This window comes from Pagrus major, chromosome 7 (assembly GCF_040436345.1).
Source record: "Pagrus major chromosome 7, Pma_NU_1.0".
In the NCBI taxonomy this organism is placed as follows: domain Eukaryota; kingdom Metazoa; phylum Chordata; class Actinopteri; order Spariformes; family Sparidae; genus Pagrus; species Pagrus major.
Window position 1 is genome coordinate 29,559,456 of NC_133221.1, and position 14,161 is coordinate 29,573,616.

Genomic DNA, 14,161 nt, shown 5'->3' on the forward strand with positions numbered 1-14,161 from the left:
GACCTTCAGAACAAAAATACTTAACTGAAAGCCCAATTATGTATCAGCTTCTTTGGACCTTACAACAAAATTTTATGATCCTTCCCAGTACGCTGTGTGGTATACTCTGTAATGGCAGTAGTAGTCAATAGGTATCAGCTTAAACATCTCTCACACTTACACTAATGAAGTGGTTCTACAACTTTTTCATGTCAAGGAACCATAAACTGACACAAATTAGTGTCTACTACTGGCCCCCATCTGGTAGGATTTTTGCTTTTATATGTTTAATCACAGAAAATGTATAAAAACCAAAATAGTCACATATTCTGTCATTGTGTTATTCATGGATGGAGTTGTATAGAAAAACTGTTTGCTTGGGACCTCCTGGAAACCCCTCATGGACCCCTGGACTTCCACAACCACTGCACTAATGGATCTAGGTGACAGCAGGGTGAATATATGAATTCATTTTTTAAAAGTCAGACACTAAAGACATATAGCATTCCACTTTTCTCCTGCAACAGCACTGAAGTGAATTGCCCTGTGCTAGGCTGGATTACCAAGCAGCAACTGCCTCAGACCCCCCATGAAAGCTCCCAGCTCGTTTTGTTTTGCACTGGTGTGACTGTTTATTTGAAGGTTTGTTGCCCTTGAAAGCATCCTCTGACACCTAAAGGTGGGCCCTGCTTAATTACATGATCTTGAGGCCATGTATCAAGTTCAAGTTATGTGCTGCAGATGTACTGAACAGCAAACCTAGAGTCAGTCAGGTTGTATCCTAGGATTAGAAAAAAACTAATGTAAAAAAAAAACTAAAAAAAAAACTTAATGCACAGAAAGTGGCAGGAAAGGTGGGTGGGTGGCTCACTGATGAGTAATGATGATGATGGGAGGAGGGGGGAGGAGGGCAGGAATGAACCCCAGCTGATGGAGAACCTCTACCATTACTTTAACCATTTAAATGCAGTGTGACATTGGATTAAATGCCAGTACACGGTGCTGTTCTTGGGGCTGCCCTTCACCAGGCACCAGCAGGAAAGTAGTCCCGGTCAGTTGAATTGGGCAGTCACTAACACAGCACAGTACAGCGCCACCTACAGGCAGCCCAGCAGTGGATACCACTCCAACTGAGTGCTGAGGCTCTGTGTACATCCGACCCTCCGCAGGGAAGGAGGGGAGGGGGGACCGCCAGATGTAGCCAAACCGCGCATGCGCTTAAATCGTAGAGGCCCACTCCAGAAGGACGCCCGCTGTCGGCCAGATCCCGCAACTACTGCGCCGGGTTGTTTACCCCACTGCCTCGACTACAGGAACAGAAGGCGAGCTCCAGGTTTTGAGGGACCAGGTACGTATTAATTTTTTTAGGAGCGTTTGCTTAATTGGCTAAATTGATTGATATACCAATCAAGAGTTTTAATGAGCTGGACTCGCGAGGCTCTCACAATGAGATTATTTATGCTAATCAAGTAGATGTCACTTCCGCCCCTTTTATTTGCGCCATTTTGGATAGGGCAGTTTCTAGGCTGGATGTGTATTGTCTGTCAGAAAAGAGAATGGGCAAAGCGTTGTCGGCTGCCAGGCAATCATAGGCACACTTTGGTCATTTATTTGAAAGAGTGGACACGCCGGTAGATGTTCCCATAAATAGGACATGTGCCTGCCCGCACCACTACAGACAATGGAGGTTTTAATTGTCTAATGAGTCTCGGAGGCTTTCTGTTCCCGTTTGCCGACCAGAGGAAGAGGATAGTCGGCGAGGGAGAATCGGGTTTGGAGGATAGACCGACGGCCGGGTGGCTGGTTCTCCCCCTCGAAGCTAGTTGTCACCTGAACGGATATTAGCGAGATATCTGAAAGAAGTGGAAGTGTCTGTACATCTCCTCAGTCATCCTGAGGTGACACATTTCACTCAGACGGGAGCACTGGATGTGAAAGCAGGTAAACTTGTCTGTCATGATGTTGGGCTGTATAACCGTCAAATCGCCAGAGTTTGCTGTTAGCCGTGGCTACCTGCGGTGATGCGATGGGTGGTGGTGAACTACAGCTAAGGTAACTTGGCTGTCGATATAGTCAGCGTTATGTTTCTATAAGTCAGGGGGTTCAACGTAAACTCAAGTTGGACGACTTCTCCTTTAGGTTTGTTTATAACAGCCCCGCTAGAATAAAAGTGAATATCCTATGTGGGAAAATTAAGTACACAAATGGCAGCATTAGTTTCTGAACTGAGCCCGTGTTGTTGGTGCGAGTTGGCTAGCTTAGCATGCTAACTTAGCGCGGTGTGTCCCCAATTCTTTGTCAGCGGCAGCAGCTCCCTGCCAAAGCTATCGATCTGGATCCTGCCAGATGTTGATCAGAGATTAGATTCACTGACACTAACGCTCCCGCACCGCACCGCACCGCACGATCTGCTCTTTCTGTCCACCGCTAAAGCTGCCACGACAGATGTTGCGAGGTAACGTTTTCAATACAAGGAATGCTATGAATATTGAGAGTGCATTACGTTACTGGACAGAGTTTTGTCTCAGGGGCACAGGATGCATATTCACAAATACAGAACTCATTCAGCTGTTCCCTAAATAATGCAAGTTTTCTCTTGAATAACCAAACCCTCAAAGGTGATCAGAATATGATCCAAGTTCAACCAGGTGGCAAGGGGGGTGTGATGCACTCATACCTCGTGTTTGATCCAGGGGGAGGAGGGCTGTCACTTGGTTAGGGCAAGTGTCAGATCATGAGCATGATCATGGTCACTACTATCATCCAAACACACACAGACCCTCACCACCAGTCAGCCCTCAAGCTTTATTGCTCTGGGCTACAGACAGGTGTTGAGCCTATTGACACAACTAACCCCAGGGGGCTTTAAGCATCCCAAACTTTTCTGTGAATATGGACGTCATCAGTGGCTTCTCCCCTCAGGAAACATCTACACATTGAGACAGAAGGATGGATGGCAGTAGTCCACCAGAACATAGGTTATCATGTCCCAGTGGAGGACTGACGGAGTGAGTGAGGAAATCTGTGGGTGAAGGTTTGTAGGCCTCCTGTTTTTTCTTTTTCAGAGCACAGTAAAAAGGGGGAAACCTGTTTTCTGCCAGCAGCCCTCAGCAGAGCAGAGCGGAGTAGCCTCCTATCGCCTTTCCTCCCTCTCCTCTTCCTTCTCTCCCTCCCTTCCCTCCTGCTCAGCCTCTCCTTGGCTTTTTTCTCTCTCCTTTTCTTCCTCCCACCCCCCTCCCCTCTGTGCCTATCCGTCGCCCCCTCTTTCTCTCACCCTCTTCCATTTTCTCTCTCCCCCCTCAGCCTCTTCCCCTCCTTTCCTCACCCTCCCTCCCCTCCCTCGCCTCTGATCCTGTCTGTCCGACCTCCCTGCCTCCCCATCCCCTCCCCTCCCCCTTTCCACTTCCGTCGCTCACTCCCTGTCCTCTCTCCTTCCCTCTCATCTCTCCCCTCACACTCCTTCCACCCTCGCTCACTCGCTCCCCTCCCCTCCTCTCTCTCACCCTCCCTCCTCTTCCTCCCAGCTGCCCCCCCTCCACACACACACACTCACCCTCCCCCTTCACTGATCTCTCTCACTCCTTCTGTCCCTCCCCTTCCAACATCCCTCCCTCCCTTCTCTCCTCTCCTCTCCTCTCCTCTCCTCCCTCCCTCCCTCTCTCCCTCCCTCCCCTCCCCCTCCACTGCAGACATATTGTAGAGGCTGCTGCTGACTCAATAGGAGGCGCCATTCTGTGATGGTATTGCGAGGCAGGGAGAAAAAGGGGGCAGGCAGAGTATAGGGAGGCTTACATAATGGAGCTCCTCTCTAGCGCCATCTACAAGTAATGGGAGGAAGCAGGAAAGAGACAGACAGGGGAAGTGGGCAAGGATGTGTCTTTCACTCATTCTTGCGCTGGCACATTTCTCAATGGAAGAAAGTGAGACAGCCAGGCTTATGGACAGAAATGTCTTTGGTTCGCTCAGCTCTTCATTAGGCCAACAGTTGGTGGATCCACACACACAAACACAGTTCCCCCTCTCTGTTTTGTCTTTTCTAGAAGGGAAATAAGCTGAGGCATTGACAGGAATTGTTTGGGACTGTGCTGTTTGTCACTGAGCTGCCTTTATGTCATCAGGCATCCGTGACCTTTGACCTCACTACATGGAGCTCTGATTTGAATAGACAGTCCACCAGCCACTTTGGACAGTGAATTAAACAGCCTGTACTTCCTCTGGCCTTTACTAATGCTTAACTTATTGTGAGTGATAATGACACATAATGAATGGGATGACGGTGGCTTAATTATGTTTTGTACCAGTTGGTCCGTCTTTCACTAGCAACCTTACTTTTTACTCCTGACAGCTAAATGGGTTTTGGCCAGGTTTTAACTCCTGGAACTAAAGAAATAAGAGTTTAGAATAGAATAATGAGAATGATAATTTTGTCATTAGCTCTTTTTAGCTTTAGTTTATAGGGGATAAGCAACGTAAAAACTACGATAAGCTGCTGGCCATTTAGCACTAGCTTGAAACTATAGTGCCCTTAAGTTTTCTCATCAACAAGCAAAAGTTATGTTGACATTCAGTCTTTCCCACCAAAACGCATTGTGTGTATCCTTGAGATTCAAGTGTCCTTTGCCCCTGCCTTTGCTGCCGCTTCGCTGTGTATCCTGATAAATTACCACCACCTATCAATGAGTGGATTAGTATGAAATAGAGTGTGGTTCGGGGTGCTTTTGTCTGTTGGAACCCAACTGAGTCTGAGAGGGTAGTAACCAAGCCTGATCCAAACTCAAAGGGCATACTGGTTTCTAAATCTGAACCTGACTCAAGCTGAAGCCCTTAATGTGAGCTGAGGCTGTTTGTGTTAGGGGCCGATCACACCAGGACGCGTTGCTAGCTTTATGTCGACCGCTAAACCGTTGTTTTCCTATGGTACGATGTGCCTGGCATGCGCTCCCCTCTTGCTTTGCATCACGTATTTCTAGCAAATTTTCAGTACAAGTCGCAAAGTTACACCACCTTTTCCATCAATTACATATGAAGGTCTGTCGCACACACAGCCCCACTCCACGGACGCACTATTCTGTTTTGCCCAATACAAGCATTTTCAAAGCATTTTAGTCGTGTGATTGGGGCCTTGCCCTCTGTTACACAGTTGTTACCATGGTTACAGCTTGCTTGCTTACCCTGATTACAGACATGCACAGTGTGAATGATCTTGAAAAGGCATTGTTCTACGCAAACGGTACTCGAGTTAAATCCAGGCAGTAACTACTACTAATGTGACTGACCCTGGACATCATTTCTACATTTTTGTTCGAACCTGGTCTGCCCCGTCAGGTCCCAACAAGTCCTGACGGACCATGCCTGGATTGGTGGCCCATGCTCTTGTGTAAAATCATTAGCAGGAAAGTTTATGGCATTTCCAAAATGTATGTGCATCGTTATGCCTTGTCCAAAACTCCACATTGTTCCTTTTTTTTTTTTTTTACGTTTTGTTGTCATGGGGTATATCAAGTGTTCTGGTAACGTGTTTGTCTGGTTAAGCCTCACCAGACTGTTAAACTGCTGTGCTAGCAGGCCTTTTCCAAACGAGAAAGTTTGATATGTCACAGCAGAAAAAGTGCAGACACAAACTATATAAAATCTAATTCCATTTAGCAGCCTCGGTTTCAGGGTCCTGTCATTGTGTCTGTTGTCTTTCTGTCACACTGTCCGTGTGAGCCAGTCCGTCAGCCATCCAACACAGAGCTCTCTGGCAAGACAACTCAAGGTTATACAGCAAGACAGTTGAACCAGGCTAAACCTTTTCCTCAATACAGCATTATCTAGAAATGTGCCATGTTGACCAATTACAAACATACAAGCACACATTTCTGGTTAATTAATTTGTAATGGGGTAGACCGATTATCGGGCCGTTATTGAGCATTTTTCCAAGTATCGAGTATGCAACATCCTCTTACACAATGCCTCGCCCTTAATCTTCAAAGTAACTCGGAACTTAATCTATCAAATAAAGGCAGTGGAAGTATAAAGTAGCAGAAAATTGAAGAACTCTAGTAAGTACCCAGAGGTATGAATGATTACGACTCAGCCGTCAACGCTTCAAATGCAGAGCGATTCTCGATGCATCTCAGCGTATGGCATCTTCAATGATCTATATTACTGTACGTGGCTACCTTTTCATCATTTAAATTCCCCTTTTATTCAGAAAGTCCTTCCAACAATCAGACTACAGCAGTCGACAAAATAAAAGCTGCATCTTTTCAATATCTGCACCTCAGTACATAAACATTACAAAAACAAAACATCTATCCATCTGCAGTGCCTTACACGTTTGTTGTAATAATGTTGTTTTCACATGGCAGCTTTAAGGCAAGGCATCTATTGACTCTGCTGCACACACCTCTCTGAGAGTTAGACAGCAAAGTAGACAGCGCCTCCTCAGATCTTGGCTGATTAGCTGGGCTTGCTGTAACTGTTATTATTCATGGCTGCAGACGTTAGCTTCAGGTGAAAATGGCTAATGTGATTAGTAAGCGTTGTGAGGCAGAAGTCACACTCGCGTGGGTCTTGTCCAGTTCATACTTCCAAGCAAGGTCATAAGGTCCGACACGTGCCCTGAGATGATTAAAAAAAAATACTCGTTGAGTTTTTATTATCACTCGCAGATGATCTCTGCCTCCCTCTGACATACCTCCTACATAAGTAATGTTAGCCTAATGTCCGCCCAAAATTCAAAGCATGGGAGCGACGTCGCAACGTAACTATGTTGTCCAGCTGAGGCCGGACAATCAACAATCAACATAAGCAGCAGACTCTCGATTATGCTCTGTCTCTGCATCGATGCAGAATCTTCCATGTCCACATCGAGATGCATCTTATAATTGAGAAATTTCCACACCCCTAAAAGTACCTGAAAATTGTACTTAGGAACAGTACTTGAGTAAATTGAACTTGGGTTTATTCCATCACTGGTTGCTCGAAATTATGAGACAAAGAGTTTCATTTTTACTTCAAATCCCAAATATAAGTTTGCAGTCTCCTTGATTTCTAATAATTGGTATCAGCCCTGAAAAAGCCATATCGGTCAACCCCTGCTTTGTAACATGAGAGCTAAATGGCTATGGTTTACCTCACGATCATCACTATTAAAGGAAATAGTTGCTGCTGTGATAACTTTACAGAGTTGTAAAATACAAAGTGTTTTGGCACCTGTAAATCCATTAAACACTTGAACTTGACTTTATCAATGTCTAAGTGGCACATAAATCAGTAGGCCTGCACTAACGCAGCCCTCTGTGCTGCTGTTTTAATACAGGGCTGTTGTTTGCCTGTACCCCTGCTAAGAGGATGCTCTTCATCAATGTTGAGTTTGAACACTGGCTGTCATCTCTGAAAAGGGTTTGATCATGGCTTCCCTTTTATGTGTCATACTAGGCAAGTTGATTTAAGTGTAATGTCCTTTTTTTAAGTAAACTGTTCATTTCCTGACTTGGGTTCAGTTAACAAACACCTGTCCTAATTTTACCCTACACCTGTTGACAACATGCTGTGTGTGTCTTTTCTATTCAGGCGGGCAGAATGTTCCAGCTCCCTGTCAATAACCTAGGTAGTCTGCGAAAAGCGAGGAAAAATGTCAAGAAGGTCCTGGGAGACATCGGCTTGGAGTTTTGCAGAGATCACCTAGAGGTGAGCATGCCAAGACTTTTGTATTTTTTTTTTTTAATGATGTAGGCACATTCTACTGTATCTTCATGTTGATAGCTTGACCTTAAGATGAATACAGTGTATGCATTCCTTGAGTTTCCTTGAGAATGCCAAATATGACTTTGTCTTCAAACTCACATTCCCAGCATCATGTTCACCTCTTGCTGAGGTTTAAGAATGGTTCTTGTTTGGATACATGTAGCGCTGGTGCACATATGGGAAATCTGTTTTTGTTTAATAATAAGGTTGATTTAGTAGTTGAGAATCCATTTGGCTCACAGTGGGAAGTAAGTGTCCAGCAGTAGGGTGCCTGGCACTGCTGCATAAATGTAGTGAATGTATAATGATAGTGAACTGCAAACTAACACATAGAGTGTAATGTGATTACCCTCAACTCTATCTACATTTCAAAGAGTAGCGATTAGGTGGGATTAAATGGGGTTAAGGGGTCTTGAAGGAGACATCTGGATTTTGTAATAGTTCCTAATATTTGATCAGTTTTGGTAATATTGTCTTTGTCATTGACCATTTGTCATTTGTCATTAAGCATGAGAATTATGAGCCAGAATCTGTATGATTTGTTTTACACAATAACATTATGTAGAACCCATAAGTGAAAATATTGACTTATTTTCCAGCTCTAACATAATCAGCTAGATATGTGTTTTGGTCTCTGACGTGTTCAAATCTGAAAGGATACAGTAAACTACATTTGTGTTGAAATCACAGAAATAAACAAAAGAAACCTCGCTGTCAAAAAAATAAAAATCCCCTGGTGACCATTTTCTCATGCTGCTCATAGTTCTTGCACAGGTGAGAACCTGCTTTTATAGTGTCAGTCATCAAGACATGCTACCTTGCAGCTTATACTACTGGTTAAGTTGGCCTACTGCTAAATGCTGTTGAGTGCCATTCAATAAAAGTTATAAAATACATTCACGGTAGCGTGAGCAAACTAGTTAGAAATTGTCAAAGCAAGGGGCAGGAATCGAATAATGTCAATCAGCTAACGTTAGCGTCAGTTGTATGGGAATTACAACATAAGAGAAGTGTGTTCACTATATGCACTTCATGGTTCTGTCTTTAATGTCTCACTCCATTGAAAACCTATCAACATCACTGCATTATGTAAATGGGTGTCCCAGAGGACAGTAAAAAGCTGGGAAGGGTTTGACTGTGACATTTTTCTGAATAATGCAGAAAAATGAAAATAGTTTAGTGTAAAGCAGCTTTTGTTTGACTCACAGGACAGCAGAGGCAGATTTTGGACGCGTACACGTCAACAAATCTGTAGCCTGCAGTTACCCAGAAGCCCCTTCTTTTTGTCCGATTGTAAAGTGTGTAAAGTCCATAGAGGCAATCTTTGCCTCATGGATGTTTCCAATAATATTCTTTGGATTGGTTGTGCCTTTGTTTAATCATCAAGTATTAATCTTTCTTTGTTGTTTAGGACTATAAAGACTATACTCCTCCAGATGTGTATATAAAGCACACTACATGGGAAGATGTGTGCATGTGGGAACCATCACATACCAAAGTCCAGGTGTGTTACACACACAGACGCACACTCACATAAATATCCTGTTTTTTGCAATGTTGATATATGAGTGTATTGTTTTAATGATAATTTTAGCTCACAAAGCAGATAAATGGATAACGGTACAATAAAATAATTTGTATTTTTTCAGACAAAGACCTTGTAAAGGCTAAGCTTTTTCTCACCTCTGTCTCCAGGACTACAGATCAAAGCCTTTCTGCTGCTCCGGCTGCCTCTTTTCATCAAAGTACTTCTCTGCATACAAGAGCCATTTCCGCAATGTCCACAGTGAGGACTTTGAGAACAACATTCTTCTCAACTGCCCCTACTGCACTTACAATGGTAACAAAAAGACTCTGGAAACGCACATCAAACTTTTCCACATGCCTAACAACACTGTGCGGCAGGGCCCCGGTGGAATGGTGGCGGGAGCTGGTGGGATCATGATAAAGGACGGAGTGCTGAAGAGGACTGGGGACAGTGTTGAACAGGCGGTGTACTACTGCAAGAAGTGCACCTACAGGGACCCTTTGTACAATGTGGTGCGAAAGCACATCTACAGGGAACACTTCCAGCAAGTGGCCCAGCCCTACATTGTGAAACCAGGAGAGAAGACAAATGCTCAGAATGGTGGCACAGCAGGGGCCACAGGGAATACAGAGAGTAATAACACAAACACTGTTAACAGTAACCAGATTCACTGCAAGAAGTGTCTGTTTGTTCCAAGGACCTATGAGGCACTTGTTCAGCATGTTATTGAGGACCACGAGAGGATTGGCTACCAGGTGACTGCCATGATTGGGCACACCAGTGTGATAGTCCCCCGTCCCAAACCCATCATCATGATCCCCCCCAAAACTCAAGGAGACAAGACCATCATTGGGATGGGCCCTAAAGGTGCTGTAATGGCCACGACCAGGTCTCCTGGCTCGCAGCAGCTGGGTCGAGTTGTCATCGCATCAAAGACGGGCTTCAACTCAAGCCTTCTATCTGGGCTGAAACATGATGCAGTTCGATTAAAAGCCGGGAGCACCCAGCCATTCTCTATTGGCAGCCAGCAGGTGAGGGTTACTTTGCCGGGGAATGCCCAGGTATCTGTGCCCCAGCAGTCGCACGCAGCAAAGCAGCTTATTTCTGGTGGCAGCCTGAGGAGTCCAGTTGGGGTCAGTGCCTCTTCTTCTCTCAAATCCAACCCCCTGGGTTCACGTGTCCAGGCGGCAGCTACTACTGTAGCCTCTGTCACAGCCAAAAAAGGTGGCTCCTCGGTCCTCGGCACATCCTACACCCAGAAGTGGAAAATCTGCACTATCTGCAATGAGCTCTTCCCAGAGAACGTGTACAGTTCACATTTTGAGAAGGAGCACAAAGCAGAGAAGGTGCCTGCTGTAGCAAACTACATCATGAAGATCCACAACTTCACCAGCAAGTGTCTCTACTGCAACCGCTATCTCCCCAGTGACACATTGTTAAACCACATGTTGATCCATGGTCTGTCTTGCCCACACTGCCGTGCAACCTTCAATGATGTGGAGAAGATGGTGGCCCACATGCGGCTGTCGCACCCAGATGAGAGCGTTGGCCCACGTACAGATTCTCCCTTGACCTTTGACCTCACTCTGCAGCAGGGCAATCCCAAGAATGTTCAGTTGATTGTCACTACCTACAACATGAGAGATGCCCCAGAGGAGTCAGTGGCGTTTCATGCTCAGAACAATAACACCTCTGTCACATCAGCCTTGTCTGCCTCCCTATTATCAGGCAAGAGGTTAATGCCACAGCCTCCACCCAAAACACCTTCAGGGGCCACTGACAGTGCACCAGCCAAGAGTGCCCCACAGGCATCTGTGCCCTACAAGAGGGATGTGGGCAAGACACTGTGTCCTCTTTGTTTCTCTATTCTCAAGGGGCCGATCTCGGACTCGCTGGCTCACCACCTGAGAGAGAGGCATCAGGTGATTCAGACAGTCCACCCTGTAGAAAAGAAACTGACCTACAAGTGTATTCACTGCTTGGGGGTTTACACTAGTAACATGACGGCCTCCACCATTACTCTACACTTGGTGCACTGTCGAGGTGTTGGGAAATCCCAGAATGGGCAGGACAGTCGGGCAACTCATTCTTCTCGGGTAGGCCAGGCCCAGAGCAGCACTCTCAAACGAGCCAGCTTTGATAGCTCTGACACTAGTGCACCAAAACGAAGGAGGCCGGGACCCCCTGGGGAAAGGGCCCACCCACGGGATAACAATGGTCCATCTGCGTTTGAAGAAAATCCTGATGAACCTGTAGTGCTGGCCCTTGACCCCAAAGGACACGAAAATGAGTCATACGAATCCAGGAAGGCATTTCTAACGCAGTATTTCAATCGGGCGCCGTATCCCACACGACGGGAGGTGGAGAAGCTGGCATCCAGTCTGTGGCTATGGAAGTCCGACATCTCCAGTCACTTTGTCAACAAAAGGAGGAAATGTGTACAGGAATGTGAAACCCAGAATGCCAGTGTGTTACTGGGGTTCAGTATGCACGAGCTCAGCAAAGTGTGTCACGAGCTGGTGGAAGTCCAGGATGTCATGTACGAGGGCAGTCATGGCAAGAGGCGGACATCTAGGACGCATATGGGTGTGTCAGAGCAGGCTCTTCGAAGACACAGGGAGCTTGTAGCTGCTAATGGTGGTGTAGCCCTGCCACAAAAGGGAAAGCCAAGAGGGACTGTGGAAGGTACTAAAGTAACGCCATCTGCCCCCAAATCCAACAGTGCCAGCAGAGACCAAACCAAGACAATCAACAGCACCTTACCACAGAAAATGCCTCTCGATCTCTCAGAGCCCATTGCCATTGACTCTGACAGTGAGGAGGAAGAGCAGCAAAAGGATAACAATGAACGGGAGGAAAATGTACATCTCCGTGGTAACGAACAGCTTACTGGAGCTAAGGAGAGCGTTGAGCCGAGGACAGGGTCCAAGTTTGTTTCAGATCTAGATGATCTGTCAGATGACGAAGACGATGAGGACGACGAAGATGATGATGATGACGACGAGGATGAAGGGGAGCATGTAGAGAATGGCTTTGGGCCCTCAGAGGGCTCAGGAAGACAGGCTGCCAAAGGAAGAGACACTCTGCCCATCATTATTCCCAAGTTTGTACCATCATCTGCAAGAAGCGGGAGAGATGGGGCCCAGCTGGGCAAACAGCAGGTCTGACTGATAAAATCAAACCGACTCACCGAGTCAGAGAGACACTTGAGATTTGATCCATGCCAACAAATCTGCCTCGCCTGAACTGAAGGACACTGCCCAGTTACATTGGGTACCTGCGAAGGAGGGAGTGATGTGGAGTGAAAACTCAAAACAAGCCATCCAATGACATTTAAAGGCAGGACTCAACGAGCAGCTAGGATTGATGTAAAGATTTGTAAACAAAGTTTTAATGTTTCTTCCCTGAGTGGGAGGGAAGGTGCAAAGACAACAGTGAAGTTACACCAAACAAATAGAAAACGTTTTTTGCCTTCTATATACTTTATTACATTGAGATAAGGAGTTATTAATGTTGATTTAGCCACTGAACTGTGTGGCTTAAATATTGAGTTGTTGTGAGTGAAAGCTTTGAAGCTGACCAGATAATCCATCATTTTTCATGTAGTTATACTGAGATGGGTAGTGTAAATTTGTACAGTCTTTTAGACATGTTTGGACACATGTTGCCGTACATGTACCCTTAAATATTTGCTATTACCTGTGTGTAAGGTAGCCTCATATGTTCTACATTGGTATGCTTAACAATAGGTGTCGCTTTGGTGGCTGGTATTTTCTCGTATGTTTAAGTTTATTTTTTAACAAAAACCTAGTTTTTTTGCAAAATAATATATCTATATATAAATGAAATAACAGAATTGATTTGTTTTTGCTTTCAACTTAGATTTTATTTTTTTAATTTTATCCTTTTTTATGATTTCTGTTCTGAAAGAATAGTGGTTCCAACCTCTTCTAATTCGCTGACAGTATAAAGGAGCATTTCATCAACTTGACTCTACTGAACTTGCTTCTATTTTCAAAATTTGGACTTCTTTGCCCCATAAGACTGGACAGTAACCGCCATACTGACATCCACAAAAGTGAGCTTTTTTTTGTTTGTTTTTTTGTTGTTGTTTTTTTTGTTTTTTAAAAAAAGAGAGTTGTGTTCAATATGTGTTTTCTGAATTGTGCGTATTTGTTTTATGTTTTCATTTTTCACTTAAGCATTTATGAAGAATAAAGTGCTGTAATCGTGCTTCTCACAGAACTAATGGCTAAGCCATCTTATTTGTTCAAAATAAGGAAGGATGGTGCACAAAAATCATTCTTAGTACTTGATGATGCACAGTTAGAAACACTTTGAGTGTGTTTATTTACTTACCTAGATTGAGTATTGTAAATCTGCTTTTGTCTGCAATTCTCTCAATTTAAATGTTCTTTTTAAACTTGCTTCTTAAAACTTTAAATTGCTGTTTTATGCTAAAACAGTGTTTCACTCAAAACTCTAGGAATCGGACTTTAAAACTTTTTATACACAAATGGTTAAACATACGGTTATTGTTTTGGTTCTAGCCAACTGGTACGGCAGTGAATGGAATGCCCTCTTTTTTTGGTTTGAAAAGGGCTATAGATTACTTCTCAGGAGATGTCGAGGTATGGCATTGTATGGTTAATGGTGCAGTGCGTTGGTGGGAGTGTTTGAATAATGTAATACAGTGATTTTCAATCTCAAGGTCAGGACCCCCTGGCAGTCCTCTGAAAGGTCATCAGGAACTTAAAAAAATATAGAAAAACTCAAAGGTTCATTTAATTGTTGTATTACAACACAGGGTTGTACAATGAAATTCAAGTTGTAGTCTCTTTATGCTACACAAGAAAAACTATTTTTTTATGATGGAGTGTTGAGGATGAGTTAAGGAATCTCACAATGAAGCTGCTCTG

General features: G+C 44.6%; 1 protein-coding gene across 1 annotated transcript; it reads left to right on the forward strand.

Moving 5' to 3' along the window:
• The first annotated feature begins 1,525 nt into the window (after positions 1-1,525).
• On the forward strand, positions 1,526-13,487 carry adnpb (activity-dependent neuroprotector homeobox b). Its single transcript, XM_073470995.1, has 4 exons — positions 1,526-1,920; positions 7,541-7,657; positions 9,126-9,218; positions 9,410-13,487. Exons 2-4 carry the CDS (start codon positions 7,550-7,552, stop codon positions 12,407-12,409), a joined length of 3,201 nt encoding a protein of 1,066 aa, XP_073327096.1. The 5' UTR covers positions 1,526-1,920; positions 7,541-7,549; the 3' UTR covers positions 12,410-13,487.
• The last annotated feature ends 674 nt before the right edge of the window (positions 13,488-14,161 follow it).

Coding starts and splice junctions, on each gene's coding strand:
- adnpb (XM_073470995.1), top strand. CDS start 7,550: ATGTTCCAGCTCCCTGTCAATAACCTAGGTAGTCTGCGAAAAGCGAGG. Junction 7,658..9,125: donor TTTGCAGAGATCACCTAGAG/GTGAGCATGCCA, acceptor TTTGTTGTTTAG/GACTATAAAGACTATACTCC. Junction 9,219..9,409: donor CATCACATACCAAAGTCCAG/GTGTGTTACACA, acceptor CTCTGTCTCCAG/GACTACAGATCAAAGCCTTT.